The following is a 16911-nucleotide window of genomic DNA, read 5'->3' on the forward strand; positions in this document are numbered from 1 at the left end:
GTGAGCTGCAGCTGCTAACCAAAAGGTTGGCAGTTCGAATCCACCAGCCATCCCTCGGAAACCCTATGAGTCAGAATCGACTCAATGGCAATGGGTTTGGTTTTTTTTTTAAAGGCTTCAGAAGGGACCCAGGCCCCAACCCATGACTTCAGGTCACTACCCTGGCCGCCCTCTACCCTCCACTGTGAACAGAGGACTGGCTGTGGAGGGGGAAGGGCATAGGGTCTGCAAGGATGGAGGATGAAGAGGCAGGAAAGGGTAGAGGCTCATGTAGAGGTTTAATGATTAAAGCAGGAGGTGGAGTGAACGCAGATGAGGCAGTGCCGTCACCGTCACTGTGGCAGAAGGATGGTCAAGAAGCTCAGCAGGAGGGTCACCACCAGGCAGTGAGGTTTCCGGAGAGCTGGCCAGGCCCCTGAGGTCAGCCGGTCGCCATAGCGGTCCAGGATCATCAGAACCACTCCATTGGTCCAACCAAATCCCTCCTGGAAAGAGCCATGTCCCCAGTGGGCCAAGATCTCTGGGGAAGGCCCCCAAGTCCTTCTCTAGGGGTGTGGGACTTAGCCTGCGTAGGCCCAGGGGTATCAAGGAACACCAGTCAGATCAGGCTCCTCCCCATGGACCTACCTACAGGTGAGGAAACAGGCCTAGAGAGGGGAAGTCATGGGCCTTGGGGATAGCCCCGGAGTTCCTGTGAGAAGTTCACCCCGGTCCACTCACCTGAACTTGATACTCCCCTCCTCCTCCCGGTTGTCCACCGTTGCTGATGTCGTACTGGGAACAAGAGGATGGGCTGCAGGTCAGGCAGTATGCCCCTGCCACCCCAGCCCAACAGGGAAAACAAGGATGAGATCCCCTCCTCCCCAGGCAGAAGCCCTCTGGCCTGCAGCTCTGCCCTTGCAGTGCCCGAGAATGGCCACGAGGTGCCACCACTGTGCCTGGCTTGCTAGCCCTGAGCTTTCCAAAGCCGGTGACTTCCCCACCTCACCCCAGCAGAGGAACCCTAGTGAGACTGGGTACAGGGCAGCCTACCTTCTCGTACATGGTTGACGTTTTGGAGTAGACATCAAAATTGGTTCGGATCCAATTCTGGGCCAGCTGGAAAGCTACTTCCTGGGCCTGGGGTGAAGGCAACTTGGCCAGACCTAAACCCCCACACCGGGTAAGACCCTGAATCTCCAGAGCCCTCACCCCAGGGGGAGCAGAGGAGCGAAAGGGGCTGTGAGACCTTCCTGGAACCACGGGCCAAACCTGCTCTTAATCCAGAGCTCATTCCACTGGACAGGTGGGAGTGGATGTAAATGCTTGGTGAGTGGGAGGCCAAGGGCTCAGAGGGGCAAGAGAAGTAGAGTACGTTGACCCCAAATCCTTTGACCACGCCTCTGCAGTACCAGGGAGGAGACAGATCCTCTACACCCAGGGAGACGAGGCCCTGGGTTGTACATAGACTTCATCTCTGCATCCCTACCTCTGATGACCAGGTCCTGTAGCGGGGCCCATGCGTTGGGGAAGTCCCATTGTTGACCTGACTTCTGGAGAGAGGTCGGGATCCCGTACTTGTAGGTCAGGATCTGGTTGTCCTAGAAGGTTCCAGACATTACCATGTCTGTGGCTGGGGCTGGACAGGCAGCCAGGATGCTGGGCCATCCAGGAAGCCAGATGCCTCCTTCCTGGCCCATCTCTTCTTGGCTCACAGCTGCCCCCTGGTGGCTATAGTGGGACCTGCAGACTAGCAAGCGGTGCAGAGGAGAAGGGCGTGGCTGTCCCCCTTACCTCCAGGTATTTCAGAGCTTTGTCCGCAATGGCAGGGTCAGAGAAGCAGCTGGCCCAAAGAGGAGTGAGGTTGGATGGGTAAAACTCTGGGTTCTTTTTTCCATTCTCAAGGTCATAGTCGAACCAGGCACCTTTTTCCTCATCCCACAGGATGGCGGTCAGGGCGGTCAAGCGCTGTGCCCGCAAATTTCTGTACTGTGCAGCTTGGGAGTCATTCCCTGGGGCAGTACTGCCTTCAGACACGAGCAACCAGGGCTTCTGCCCTTGGGCCCTATGCCTTAGAGGGCTCTCCTCTGGCCTCCTTTTGTGGTGTTCGTCCCCAAGGGGGAAGAAGTCCTGAGGACCAGGAGACATGCCTACCTGCAGCCACACATTCCAGGTATCATCACCACTGCTGTCAAGCGGATTCCAACTCATAGTGACCCGGAGGGACAGAGTAGAACTGCCCCATAGGGTTTCCAAGGCTGTAATCTTTATGGAAGCAGATTTATTTTTTTGTGGTGGGTTTGAGCTGCCGACCTTTGGTTAGCAGCCAAGCACTTAACCACTGTGCCACCAGGGCTCCTTTCCAGGCATCAAAGACGCTGGAATTCCCTGAGCAAATGGCCCTGCACCGCTCCCAGGGTCTGCACTGGCCTGTGCCTGGGCCAAGCCTCTGCTGTGTGGATACCCCTAGCCCTGAGGGGGTGGAGAAAAGCTACCTGGGGAGAAGGAGTGGAGGGAGCTTGGATGCGTGGCTAGGGTGTTCACTCACATGCTCTAGAGGCCCCCGCAGTAAGGAAGGGAGGGGAGTGAGAAGACAAGTGTGGGCTCCATCTGTGCTCTTGCCTGGTACATAAATGCTAGTGCTGGGTGACACTTGGAGGGGTGGGGCTTGAACTGGCTGACAAGCTGGAGGGCCTTTGCCCCAGGGTCCTACTTCTGGTTTGACTGCCAAGGCTGAGGCAGGACCCCAAGCTCCACCAGCATCTCCCCACCCCTTCCCTGGGTGCTCACCCAGTCTAGAGTAGAAGTTACTCATCAGCTCCTCTGCTTGGCACAGGAAGGCATTGAGGTCAACAGGCACAATTTTGCTGGTTCGGGTACTGCTGAGCGAGTTGGAGTTTGGGCCTCCGGAGAACCAGCGGGAAGAGAAGTCCCAGCCAGACTCGGCCCCAGCCTTCAGCTCGGCCCACAGAGCCTCGCGGTCACCTGTGAGCACAGAGCACTTGCCCAGCCAGTCCCGACAGCACAGCCAGGCCTGCCACACCCTCTGGACACCCAGCCTTCGCCCTGAGACCGCCTGCACCCTGTTGCCGCTCACCTTCCTGCAAGGTGTCTGCCAACTCTGCATCTTTGCTGTAGGACTCTGGCCTGGCAAGGAGAGGAGGTGAACAGCCTGGTGCAGGTAGAAGACCAGCCCCTCTGTGCTCAAGCCTGGAGCCATCCTGACCCAGCTGCCGAGAGCTGGGTGCTGCCCCTGGGCCTCAAAGCCCTGGATTGCTCTGGGCTCTCTGTATCACCAGAGGCCGGGCTAAACCACTTGCCCTCCTTCCCAGGGGTGTTGTGATGCTCAAACCAGAGTGAACAGACAGGAGATTGAGGGCAGGCCCTGCAGTTCCTCACCTGGGTCCCCCATAAGGAACATAATAGCGATTTAGGATGTAGCTCTTTCCCCCAGAGCTCACATTGATGCTTCTCTTCTCAGTCCAAAAGTTCAATTCCAAGGCCAGGGTTTCGATGTTCTCCCTGGAGTGGAACCGGGCACCACCTCAGCTCAGAACCCAGCCCCACCCCCAGCCCTGGCAGAGCTCAGGAAGCTCCCTTCCCTGCCCCACGACCCTGGGTGGTAGGGCTGGTGGGGTGGGCCGGGACCCACCGTAGGAAGGTGATGTCATTGGTGTGTGTCACATAGCGGTCCATCATGAGGGTCAGAAGTGGGGGCTGGCTCCGCTGCAGGTAGTACACGCGCCCGCCATTGGGGATATGGCCGTAGCTGCCAAGAAGGAGGGCTGCTGAGATGCCCTCTGCCTAGCTCCCAGAGCCCAGGCTAGGCCCAAGCCTGGCCCAAGTGCTTCTCTTCTCTGCCCCATCCCCTCTTACGATTTCACCAGGTCCAGGAAGTTCTGCAGCATGCCCTTCACTGTCTCGGGCATCTCCGAGAGGAGCAGGCCCTCCATCACCCAGTAGGAGTCCCTGGAGGAAGGACAGCTCAGGTCTCACCAAGCACCACCATACTCAGGACAACCCCAGGGTCCTTGGTTCCCTGCCTCACCTGGCCCCGTAGGCCACCGGGCCCCTGGCCCCCACACTCACCAGTAGTAGAACTCAGCAAAGCGCCCGCCGGGCACAATGAAGGGGTGTTGAGAGTAGATCAGAGAGAACCACTCAGGGTGGCTGAAAACCTCTGGTTTCATCTGGAGTTAAGAGAGGGCATGAGGGAGCCTGGAGTGGCCGAGAGGAGAGAGAGGAGAAAGCCTGGGCTTGGCAGTGGAGCCAGAGGGCCTGGGCTTGCGTTCTGGCGGTGCTGCTGACTAGCCAGTGGCTTTGGTCAAGGCCTGGAGCTGCTGGGTGCCCTGACCTCCTCGCTTTCCACCTGATCTCCTCACCTCCCCCCTATCAGCCTCTGGAGTGACAGCAGCTGGGCAGGTATTCAATAAGCAGCAGCCATTACTGTGATCCAGGTGAGCCGAGGAGGGCGGAGCATTCTCTCCTGGCTCCCTCAGCTCCCCACTTCTCTGCTGTCACCACCAGGTAGGCTCAGGGGATTAGCCCCCACTCCTATTCTCTGGTCCAGGTGTGAACAAAACCCCAACCTTTTGCTCTGCTGTGAAGGGACAGCAAAGATGGGACTAGAGACCCTGCCGGGAGGTGTCTATGCATCTCCATCAGGTATGTTCTTTGCTCATTCCCTGCTGATTTCTGTGTGTGGTGAGGGAAGGGGTTGCTAGTGGGGGGAAAGTTCAGCTGGTCTCAGTTATTTTGAGGGGAACAAGGGACCGGGACCTCTAGGTTGTTCCTAAGGGCTAGGTAGAACAGACACCCCTAGTGAATGAAGGAGTACTGAGTACCACCCTGCTAGCCCTCATCAGGGCACTAGGACCAAGCTGGAGGCCCTGGCACCTGCTCACTGTGCAGCCTTGGGCAAACTACTGCCCTCTCTTGAGCTTCTGAGCAAAGAGATTAAGTACATCACAGGTTGTGCTGAGCACAGATGTCAGCCACAACCACAGCAATTATTATTCATAAGACAAAGTCCTCATTCCGAGGAACTCAGGGAAGACGGAGCCTAGCAGTGGACCAAACAGTTACCAGGTGGTGTAAGAGGCAGCAAAGGACAGCCTGGAGGTAGGGGCAGGCTAGGTTTGCCTCGGGTAGGCTGGGGAAGGCTTCCAGGCAGTTAGGTGAACACCTTCCTGTGAAATTCTCTTCCTAGAGAGATTTTGTGCAGAGACCTGGGGGCACAGGGGACGGAGGGGTGTCCTCAGGAAAGGAGGGCCACCTGTGCTCTGGGGTCAACCTTGGAGCACTGTAGGCCAGAGTTGGCACAACCCTCTCCAGGCCCCTCCTCCTTGGCCAGGCCCCGGGGGCAGGCCCCAGACTCCAGTACCTTCTTTCCCAGCTTCTTCCAGAGCTGGTGCAGCTCCTCTGCCCAGGCTCGCAGCTTGGCATCCGTGATCTTCTGCAGGAACTGGGGGCTGGAAGAGGGCCAGCCCCACAGGGTTCAGATGGGAGGCAGCCCTGGCCCAGGTGCCCCTCTCCTGTTTTCTGTCCAGGGCCTTACCTGTCTTTCCAGTCCCCAGGGATCCAGGACTGCAGCTCGTGCCTTGCTGCCTGGAAGTGCTTTGTGACGAATTCCTGCAGCTGCTGCCGGGGGATGCTGTAGTTGTGCGCCTTGGCCAGTTCCCCGAAGCTGAGCAGGACTTGGTCTGGAGCGAAGTGGGAGGAGGTCAGGGGACCCCGTGAGCTCCTCCCTGAGTCAGAGAAGCCTCTCTGCCTGGCCTTGCCCCCTGCCCCCTTTGGGTGGAAGGTTCAGAAGATGGACCCTACTCCCTCACCTGGAGCCATGGACAGTGGCATGTCCACAAACTCCTTGTCGTCCGGGAAGAGCTTGGCCATCTGAACTTGGTGCAGAAGGTCCCCATAGCAGTAAATCTGGCTGCAAGTTCAGTCAGGGAGGGGGATTGTCAGCCCACCACCACCCCGTTAGGGGAGAAGAGAGGGCTAGAGTCTGTGTAGACTGGTCAGTGTGTGTTCCCTGGGGACTGGACGAGGGTGTGTGTGTGTGTGTTGGGGGGAGGGTCTGGGGGGCAAAGTGGTGACCAGGGCTGAGAGAACCAGGAGGGTCTTCTTTCTATACATTAAGCAGTCCCCCTATGGCTTAACAAGACACTTGATAACACAGCCTCTCTTGACAAGAATGTTAAGATAATTGCTCAGGACGAAACATCTTTATTAGCCCAGATACATCCTCTTCCTTCATATTCCACAACTGATCCTGTTAATACAGCTTTCACAGTACATCCCTAGTGAGCCACTTCTTACCACCCCCAGTGCTACCTCTGGAGCCCCCCCCCAGCCCCTCCCACCTGCCCCCCGCTCTTGTCCCAGCCACACTGGCCTTTTTCCTGGTCCTTGAATGGCGGCCTCAGGGCCTTTGCATTGCAGTTTCCCTGCTTGGGCTGCCTTCCCCCAGATCTGCACAGGGACGATCCCTCCCACAATTCTGCCCCAACATTACCTCCTTAAATACACCTTCCCTCCTCATCCTAAAACACCCTCTGCTCGCCCCCACGAGCTGTCCCCTAACTTTGCTCGTAATAGTGCTCATATCACTACTTGTCTTCTATCATTAATTTCCTTGCTTATTACATAGGGTCTGTGAAGGCAGGGCCCTTGTTTTTTGAGATCACAGCTGCACCTCAAGAAGCTGGTGGAGTGGTGGTGGAGTGGAGAGTGGATGATGTCCTGCGAGTCCAGCAGCTAGGACAGGGCCCATTCCATCTACTCTTTCAAGGTGGAAACTGAGGCTCAGGAAGGAGGTCTGACTTGCCCATGATCACAGAGTATTGGGGTTAGGGCGTCACCGCAGGTACTCTTGCCATGCCCTTAGCCCCTTTTCACACCCAGGCTAGAGAAATCTGGCAGAAAGTTTCCTAGAACAATCCTGAGGATAGCTCTGCACGGCCCAAGGAGAATAGTCCTTTCCCTTCCCTCCAAAGGGCTGACCCCCAGAGTTTGAGCTCTTGTCCTGACCTTCCGGACCCAGCCCCCTACCCCATGCTCCCCTACCTCCTACCTGTCACAGGGTGGGGGCAGGGCCTCCAGGGATCCTAGCCCCACACCCAGCAGGAGCAGTAGGCAGAGCGTCCAGGTCTTCCCATGCATGGTGGCTGTGACTGTGGCCACACAAGCAAGCCCAAGTCCTCAGGCAGCTGGGGCACGGCCTGGCTTGCCTGCCAACCCAGGGCAGTCAAAGTCCGCGCTTTGAGGCGTGGCCACCTAAGGAATCTGAGCTTGGTCTGCATGTGGCCTGCTGGTCCCTCCTGTTCTCAGGGGCAAGAGGAGACCTCTCCCAAACCCCTGTCCAGTCGGAAGCACTGGCCAGCCCTGCCCGCCCCTGCTCCGGATTTTTCTCTGCCGGTTCCCCATCTCAGCTGGCATTGCATGCTTAGACCCTTCTGTGCCAAGACATGGGGCAGGGGGTGGGGCTGCAAAGGGGCACCCGAGAGCCAGTGAGATAATTAGGCCACACTTCTGTGACCCCGATGCCAGTTGCTTGGGTGACCCCAAGTCTGCTAACACAGAGGGTCACCCTTTTCCTTAATATTTCAAGCAGAATGGCTGGAGTTTCTGCCTTGGGTATGGTGTGAACCTCAGAGCTCGCATCTAAAAGGAAATGGAGGGAGGACTTAACACCTCGTGTCTTCACGTCCTGAGTCAACTGAATTCTCAGTGACATTTCCTGTCTGCTTCCTGGGACTATGGGCTATTTGTCCCCTCCCCACCCCTACCCCCCATCCTGGCCCAGGTCCGTTCACATCCAACTTGAGGTTGCTGTGCGCATGTCACTTTTACTTCAGATTTGAGGCCACAGAAGGGGATTACCCCATAGTACAGAGCAAAGAAAAACCTAAAATGGAACGCTGGCCTTCACTTCCTAAAAATGCTCTCAGCCATTCTCCAGCGTGGAGAATTCCTTCCTGGCCACATATCCCTTGGGCCCAGTTTTATTTCCACATCCTCCACCATTTCTCTCCCCCAACTCTAGCTTCCAGCTAACAACCCATAAATGCCTGCTAAATACTTCCAGAACAGCTTACCTGTTGACTCCTTCCCAACCAAGCTTAGTCTCCCTTTGCCATCCAAAATCCCTTCAAGGAGCTGGGTCAAAGAAAGGTCATTACTCAGCAAAGTTCTAGCAGAACGTTGATGAGGGCCAGGCTCCACAGGGCAACGCCGCACCCAGGCGGGCTTCTCCCCACTCCATCTCATAGTCACGGTGGATTAGGTGCTTATTATGGGCCAGGCCCTTTCCATCCTTTGATCTGGAATTCTCACAATCACCCACAGGGTAGATAAGGACCCTTCTTTTGCAGATAAGGAAACTGAAAAGGAAACTGAGGCGGAGGTTAAATGACTGGCCCTGGTGAGAGCTGAGGAAGGAACAGAGGCCAAGCTCAGGGGGAGAGCAGTTTCTCATTGACCCAGTCAGTTCTCCTGACAGTTCTGTGGGGACAGGCACGCAGGATATCGCCCCCACATGACAGATAAGGAAGCTGAGTTTAAAGAGACTTATGTTCTTAGACTTACCAAAAAAAAGAAAAGAAACCCAACCCATTGCCATCGTGTCAATTCCGACTCATAGCAACCTTATGGGACAGAGTGGTGCTGTCCCATAGAGTTTCCAAGGAGCACCTGGTGAATTTGAACTGCCGACATTTTGGTTAGCAGCCATAGAACACTTAACCACTACGCCACCAGGGTTTCCTTCTTAGACTTGGAGAAAGTGAAATCTGCAAGGGGCCAGCACAGGTTCACTCACTCAGTCAAGCCCCTCATTTTACAGAGAACAGAAGGGCTACAGAGGAGGGACACGGCAGAGATGTGGGAGAGCTTTGGTCTGGGCCAGAGGTGAGGAGGAGCCTGCAGCGGGGGCTAGGGGGGGCAGCCCACGGGGCGAGGGCAGGGGGGCTGGACCACCAGCTCACTCACTCACTCACCTCAGGGCTGACCCTCCTCCCAGCACAGGCCTACCCATTGGCCAGGGCCCGCAGCAAGCCTAGAAAGCCTCAACTCCCCTTCCCCCCACTCCTTTGCCCAAACCACTGCCACTTGTGGATCAAAAGACTTTTTTTTTTTTAAAACTTGATTTATTTATTCATTTATTTTAATTTTTATTGTGCTTTAAGTGCAAGTTTACAAATCAAGTCAGTCTCTCATACAAAAATTTATATACATCTTGCTATATACTCCTAGTTGGTCTCCCCATAACGAAACAGCATGCTTCTTTCCATTCTCTATTTTCATGTCCATTCGGCCAGCTTCTGACCCCCTCTGCCCTCTCATCTCCCCTCAGGACAGGAGCTGCCCACATTGTCTCATGTGTTTACTTGAGCCAAGAAGCTCACTCCTCACCAGTATCATTTTCTATCCCACAGTCCAGTCCAACCCTTGTCTGAAGAGTTGGCTTTGGGGGTGGTTCCTGTCTTGGGCTAACAGAAGGTCTGGGGACCATGACCTCCGGGGTCCTTCTAGTCTCAGTCAGACCATTAAGTCTGGTCTTTTTATGAGAATTTGGCATCTGCATCCCACTGTCCTCCTGCTCCCTCAGGGGTTCTCTGTTGTGTTCCCTGTCAGGGCAGTCATCGGTTGTAGCCAGGCACCATCTAGTTCTTCTGGTCTCAGGCTGATGTAGTCTCTGGTTTATGTGGCCCTTTCTGTCTCTCGGGCTCATAGTTACCTTGTGTCCGTGGTGTTCTTCATTCTCCTTTGCTCCAGGTGGGTTGAGACCAATTGATGCATCTTAGACGGCACTCTCCAAAGTGGGATGCAGGATGTTTTCTTAACAGATTTTATTATGCCATTTGACCTAGATGTCCCCTGAGACCATGGTCCCCAAACCCCCGCCCCTGCTACGCTGGCATTCGGTTTATTCAGTAAACTTCTTTGCTTTTGGTTTAGTCCAGTTGTGCTGACCTCTCCTCTATTGTGTGATGTCTTCCTTTCACCTGAAGTAGTTCTGGTCTACTAGTTAATTAGTGAACATCCCTCTCCCTCCCTCCCTCCCTGCCCACTCTCGTAACCACCAAAGAATATTTTCTTCTCGGCAAAAGACATTTTTAAAAAAATCCTCAGTTGCCTGAAGGTGGGTGATTGAGAGCAGTGCACACACATTCCTGAGCGCTCTCAGACTTTGCACGTTTCTGCATTTCTGCAGGTGGCAGCAATTTTTGCAGAAAGGGCGTGGAGGCTGCAGCTGGGCCAGGCACAGCCTGCTGCAGCTGCCTGGGGTGGCCTCTGCCCACCCAGGCTGCCCAGCCTCTTGTTTTCACCTCAACCACCGTTGCTTCCACTCTCCGCCTGGGAACAGGGCGTGGGGCAGGGGCTCCGGCCACGCCCAGACCAGTGGGTGTCTCCCTGCCTCTCCCACAGCGCCTCTGTCACAGCCCAGCAGGCTTGTCTGATTGTCAGCAACAGCCAGATACAACCAGGTGACCCCGACTCAAGTCACACACCCTTCCTCCCACGCAGTCCCTGTGATCAACGGGGTGGATTAGCCATGTTTGTACATTTCTATGAGAACAAAAAAAAAAAAAACAAAATCAAACCCATTGCTGTCAAGTGGATTCCGACTCATAGTGACCCTATAGGACAGGGTAGAACTGCCCCACAGGGTTTCCAAGGAGCGGCTGGTGAATCTGAACTGCCGACCTTTTGGTTAGCAGCTGAGCTCTTAACCGCTGTGCCACCAAAAGTGAGACCCAGGAGACCTGGACTGAAGACTTGACTAAACCAGTGACAGGCTCTGTGCCTGTGTGCAAGTTATCAAACCATCGTGGGTCTTTTGTGCATAAATTGAGGACTTTGCTCCAGGTCAGGGGTTGCAAACTTAGATTCTGTAACACAAATGAACAAAACATGATGTGAGGGAAACCACAGTGCGAGGGGGATGATGCGCGGCGGGACCCCAGCCCTGGGGAGTGGTGAGGACTAGGATGACCTGAAAGTCTAAAAATAGGCCAGCAGTGTCTCTGATTATTGCCATAAGGGAATATGGGCTCTTTATTTGCTAGACCTCCCAATTTTTCAAAAAAAAAAAAAAAAAATGAAGGTGGAAATCCACATTTCTATGTGAAATCTTCCAATTTTTAAATAGTGACTCAAACTCTGACAATCTGCAAATCTAAGGGTGACCGTGTGTGCACTGGAGGTGTGGTTGGGAGGAGACCTGTTTCTCCACTGGTGGGCCTTGTGGCCATGCTGCTGGGTGGAAACCCCAGGTTCTGCTCAGGGTGACTTGTATTGGCCAATAAACGAGAGACCGAAGTGGGAGAGCAGAAAGACTGCTTCCTGAGGGTGAGGGGAAAGGTGATTTTTAAGGGGTTTACAAGTAGGGGGTTCATACAAGTTACATCAGCAACGTTCTTTTTTTTTTTAATCGTGCTTTAAGTGAAAGTTTACAGCTGAAGTTAGTTTCTCATACAAAAGTTTACACACACATTGTTATGTGACCCTAGTTGTTCTCTCTATAATGTGACAGCACACTCCTCCTTGCCACCTCAAATTCTCCTTGTTCATTCAGCCAGGTCCTGTCCCTTTCTGCCTTCTCATCTCGCCTCCGGACAGGAGCTCGGCAACATCCTTAATCATACTATGCAGCCATAATGGGGTTTACGTTGATTTAGGAGATAATATTGGGGCCATTATTCCCTGTTCTTGAGCGTACAGAATGTGACCCAGCTGGAGCTGGACTCACAAGGACACATCCACTGGGGCCTGAGTTATAAAGACAATAGCTAGGAAATCTTGGAAAACATCTTTAGGGGAACTTTCATATAAACCAATCATAAACAGAGCACAAAAGACTCACTTATTTTCTTTTTGACTCTTACTTTTTTTCTGTTAGTATTTAGTGAATAGTAAGATTTGTTGGACCAATGAGGACCCTCATGACTGTCGTTACTGAAACCTGTACCAGTGATTGTTAAGAAAGACAATTCAAAATATAGGATCACAGCTTCTAGCCAATCAGTAAAAAGGTGAAGCTTTTAATGCTTTTGTCCATTTGTAACGTTAATGTATACTGATGACTCTGTAACGTTCCTTGGACTTGGGCAGACATGGCTGTGGCAGTGTGCTTGTCCATTTCACCACTTTTGCCTCTTTAAACATATGCTGAATAAAATCTTTCTTTTTTGCTTTACTAAACTTTGTGATGTTTTTACCCTAGAACAACATGTAACTTCATGCATTGCCAGGATTTTTATGGCGTAGGCCAGCAAAGGAACTGGGATTCTAATGCAAAGTTGTGAGGCTAGCCAAGCAAGCTGCTTGAGCCAGCGGAATTTTCCACAGCCTTTTTGGAGACCTCTGCCTTAGGCAGGGAGTCTTGCCTTCTCCTCGAGGGTTCAGGGTCCTGTCCTTGAACGAGATCTCAGCCTGAACATTGACTCTCAATAATTTCATGCCCCTTCAAACTGATACGGAGTCCCTAGGTGGTACAGATTGTCAACATGCACAGGTGCTAATCAAAAGGTTGTTGGTTCGTATCCACCCGGAAAGGCCTGCCGATCTACTTCCAGAAACATCAGCCACTGAAAGCCTCATGGAGCACAGTTCAAATCTGACGCACCTGGTGTTATGCCGCCATGAGTCACAGATGATGCGAGAGTGACTGGTTCTTTGGTTAAACTGATGTAAACCGAACCGCCAAACCTGTTGCCATGGAGTTGATTCTGACTCAGAGTGACCCTGTAGGACAGAGTAGAGCTACCCCATAGAGTTTCCGAGGAGCGCCTGGTGGATTCAAACTGCCGACCTTTTGGCTACCAGCTAAGCTCTTAACCACTGCGTCACCGGGGGTGAAAACAGTGGGTTTCCCAGGCTTCCTTGTGGCTAGGACTGGCCAGGGCCCCAGTTCTGGCAAATGAGATGTAAGGGAAGTCACTGGAAGAGGCTTCTTGGAAAGTTCTTTAAAAGGGGATAGAGTCAGCTGGCTTTACTTTTTGACTTTTACCCTTCCCCCTTCTTCCTGCCTTGGACACAGACAAGAGGCTTGGGAACTGCAACCACAAGGCAATAAACCTGAGGTTGAGATCACATGTGCAACTTGACAGAGCAGAGAGATGAATAGAGATTGGGTCATGGGTGGCACCTCCGGGTCATGTCAGCCCTGGATGCCTGCTGTATGAGAAAAAACTCTGAGGTTGTTTAAGCCACCCATTTTCAGATTTCTGTCACTTACCACCAGTAACCAGTTGCCATCGAGTTGATTCTGACTCATGGTGACTCCATGTGTGTCGGAGCAGAACAGTGCTCCATAGGGTTTTCAACGGCTGATCTTTTGAAAGTAAATTGTCAGGCTTTTCTTTTGAGGTGCCCTGGGTGAACTCAAACCCCCAACCTTTTGGTTAGCAACCGAGCGTGTTAACCATTTGCCTCACTCAAAGACGTCCCTGTCACAGATGAATGTAATTTCTAACAGACCGTTCTTCTGAGCATCTCTGATCTCTTCCTGAGAGGCTTTCTGGTCAGTCCATTTCCTTTCACTCCCACAATATTTCTGGCCTGTTCTTGCATCTCAGCAACACTGTAGTATTCCTGCCTGTCTGGCCTAGCCTTGGTCTCTAGCCCTGAGTGTGAGGGTCCATCTCATACTGGCATTCAGGAAGAGGGCAAAGAGATGAGTGACAAAATGGACAAACATATCTTTTAACACAAATAACCAACAGAAGACTAATATTCATATTAGCCAGATAGACTACATACATTTTTAGAGAGAGAGAGCTCCTACACAACAATAAGAAACAGAGAGCTAACCCCATAGGAAAATAGTCAAAAAACTTAGTGGGAAATTCACAAAAGAGGAAACGGTCAGTAAATACACTAAAAAAAAGGTACTTGATCTCATTAAACATTTGGGAATGAGTGCTGAAGCCACAGCAAACAATATCATATACCTCCAGATTTGCAATAAAATTTAGAAGTCTGATAAGACCAGTGTTGACCAGGATGTGGAACAAAGGGAGTTCTCAAATACTGCTGGTAGGAGTGTAATTTGGTACAATTACTTTGGAAAATAATTGGACGGTTTAAAAAATTTGAGTTGGAGTTGGAGGTAAACCTTTGGGAAATAGTTCAAACTTTTTTTTTTAATAAGTTGAAAACAAACCTCTTCTCCCATCCAGCAATTTTACTCCCGGGTCTGTACTCTAACAGCTCTACATGTGCACACCAAGGATAGCTGTTACAGGAATACTCATACCAACATTGCACGTAACTGCAAAAACTGGAAACAAATGCCTATGAATAAAGAAATCTTATATCCATACAGCAGAATACAGCAATAGAAATGAACAGACTAAAGATACACATAGTTACATGGATGAATTTTATGAATACAGAGTATGACTCCATTCACACCAAGTTCAAACCAGGCAAAATGGAGACCCTCCACATGAGTGGGGCAAACACATGGGTCTCAGATGAGGGGGGAGGGGGGAGGTGGGGTCTCAGGCATCCCGCTTGGAATGGGAGGAGCCTCCGGCAGGTGATGCTGAGCACTACGCTGACTACCTTCCTCACAGCCTTGCCAGTGGAAACTGATCCCAGATCCCAGAGCTCTCTCATCTTCTATGCAAACAGCTCCTGGAAGAAGTGAGGTCAAGACGACGTGTAACTGTCCACTGAAAAATAACACTTCCAGCTTCCGGAGCGCTGGCAACATTCTCTTTTAAGACCTGATTACAAGATGTTAGCTTTGCAATTATCTATTGGTTTATTAAAATGCCTGCAATGTTAGAGGGAGCACCGTCTACAAGATCACCCTCAAGTTTGATAATTCACTAGAAGGGCTCACAGAACTCAAAGCTGTTGTGCTTACGGTTCTGTTTATAGCCGGGAAAGAATATAGATTAGAATTAGCCAAGGGAAGGAGGAGTATGGGGCAGAGCCCAGGAAAGTTCCAAATGCAGAGCTTCTAGTTGTCCCCTCCTGGTGGACATTACTTTTCGCAGGAATGATGTGTGACAACAGGCACGGAGTATTGGCAACCAGGGAAGCCCCCCTAAGACTTGGTGTCCAGAGTTTTTCCGGGGGCTCCATCACATAGGTGGCCTTGACTGCCCATGTGGTTGACCTCCGTCTCCAGTGCCTCTGGAGGTTGGCCATTACCACGCAAGCCAAAGGTCCCTCCATCACATTGCTAGACTACCTTGTGTGGCCAGCCCTGGCCTAAGCAGACACTCTTATCAGGCGTGACTTTCCAAGGGCTTAGAGATCATCTCCCAGAAGCTAAGAGCAGACACCTCTTTTTGGATAAGGTCAAATTCTTTACTTACACACTGCCATACATGTTAGATACACTTCCCTGCATTATGTTATCTTTCACGACAAAATAATTTTTAAAATTAAAAAAAAAAAAAAAGAGTCCGTTTGCTTGCTTGGTTTGGCCCTACTTGGACGGGTGGGGACAAAGCACCTGAGACTGGACTGGGGCCTGGACAGCAGGGCCCAGGCTGAGGAGCCAGCGTGGGGTACAGCCTCCAGAGGCAAAGCGGGAGGGTGGGGCCCGGCTCCACCTGCTCTGAGGAACTCCAGCACGAAGTCGCAGAGAGCCCTGCTCTTAGAATAGCTGTACACCTGCAGATGACCCATTTCTGTTGTGGTGAGAAAGAGTTAAAAAACAATTAAGTAAAAGGGCAGGCAAGGAACACGCTCGTCTTCGACAAGCTGGTCCCTCACGATTGCGAAACTACTGTGGTCTCACACCTCCCACTCGCTTTCTTCAATCAGTGCTGCAGCTACAGGAACTCAGGGGTTTAAGAAGCACCTGCTCGGAGCCACAGAGCCTGGGGGGTCTGCAAGCTCCCTTCGTCCTTGAAGCCTTGGCCCATGAGGCCCAGGATGCCCCTGAGTATAGTTCTTAGAGATAGGGCTCTGCTTGGAACCCAGCTTCTGCCACATTTGGGCTCCATGACTACAGGCAATTCATTTTACTTCTTTGGGCCTCAGTTTCCTCATTTGCAAAGTGGGGGTAAAAATATCTCTCTTAGAAATGCAAATCAAAACTACAGTGAGATGCCATCTCACCCCAACAAGGCTGGCATTAATCCAAAAAACAGAGAATAATAAATGTTGGAGAGGGTGTGGAGAGACTGGAACACTTACTTCTACACTGCTGGTGGGAATGTAAAATGGTACAGCCACTTTGGAAATCGATTTGGTGCTTCCTTAAAAAGCTAGAAATAGAACTACCATATGATCCGGCAATCCCACTACTTGGAATGTATCTTAGAGAAATAAGAGCCAACACATGAACAGATATATGCACACTCATGTTCATTGCAGCACTGTTTACAATAGCAAAAGATGGAAGCAACCAAGGTGCCCATCAATGGATGAATGAATAAATAAATTATGGTATATTCACATAATGGAATATTACCTATCAATAAAGAACAATGATGAATCCGTGAAACATTTCATAGCATGGAGGAATCTGGAAGGCATTATGCTGAGTGAAATTAGTCAGTTGCCAAAGGACAAATATTGTGTGATACCACTATTATAAGAACTCAAGAAAAAGTTTAAACACAGAAGAAAATATTCTTTGATGGTTACAAGGGTGGGGAGGGAGGGAGAGGGGTATTCACTAATTAGATAGTGGACAAGAATTATTTTAGGTGAAGGGAAAGACAATGCACAATGTAGGAGATGTCAGCACAACTGGACTGAACCAAAAGCAAAGAAGTTTCCTGAATACAACTGAACGCTTTGAAGGCCAGAGTAGCAGGGACGGGGGTTTGGGCACTGTGGTTTCAGGGGACTTCTAGGTCAATTGGCATAACAAAATGTATTAAGAAAATGTCTGCATCCCACTTTGGTGAGTGGCTTCTGGGATCTTAAACACTAGCAAGCGGCCATCTAAGATGCATC

At 51.7% G+C, this 16911-nt stretch overlaps 1 protein-coding gene across 2 annotated transcripts; it reads right to left on the minus strand.

The window, feature by feature from the left end:
* Nucleotides 1–313: 313 nt before the first annotated feature.
* Nucleotides 314–7140, minus strand: TREH (trehalase). 2 transcript variants are annotated; one of them, XM_049856996.1, is made up of 15 exons: nt 7052–7140; nt 5811–5911; nt 5537–5681; nt 5363–5450; nt 4069–4169; nt 3856–3948; nt 3632–3748; nt 3379–3501; nt 3077–3126; nt 2770–2964; nt 1774–1991; nt 1469–1580; nt 1033–1145; nt 721–774; nt 314–485 (listed from the first exon to the last, which is right to left on the minus strand). In XM_049856996.1, exons 1-15 carry the CDS (start codon nt 7138–7140, stop codon nt 333–335), a joined length of 1752 nt encoding a protein of 583 aa, XP_049712953.1. In that variant the 3' UTR covers nt 314–332. The 2 variants fall into 2 exon arrangements, with proteins under 2 accessions (XP_049712953.1, XP_049712954.1); XM_049856997.1 differs by lacking the exon at nt 3856–3948.
* Nucleotides 7141–16911: the final 9771 nt, after the last annotated feature.

The sequence above is a fragment of the Elephas maximus genome, chromosome 17 (assembly GCF_024166365.1).
Source record: "Elephas maximus indicus isolate mEleMax1 chromosome 17, mEleMax1 primary haplotype, whole genome shotgun sequence".
NCBI classification, from domain to species: domain Eukaryota; kingdom Metazoa; phylum Chordata; class Mammalia; order Proboscidea; family Elephantidae; genus Elephas; species Elephas maximus.

Coding starts and splice junctions, on each gene's coding strand:
- TREH (XM_049856996.1), bottom strand. CDS start 7,140: ATGCATGGGAAGACCTGGACGCTCTGCCTACTGCTCCTGCTGGGTGTG. Junction 5,912..7,051: donor CTGCCCCCACCCTGTGACAG/GTAGGAGGTAGG, acceptor CTGAACTTGCAG/CCAGATTTACTGCTATGGGG. Junction 5,682..5,810: donor GCCACTGTCCATGGCTCCAG/GTGAGGGAGTAG, acceptor ACTTCGCTCCAG/ACCAAGTCCTGCTCAGCTTC.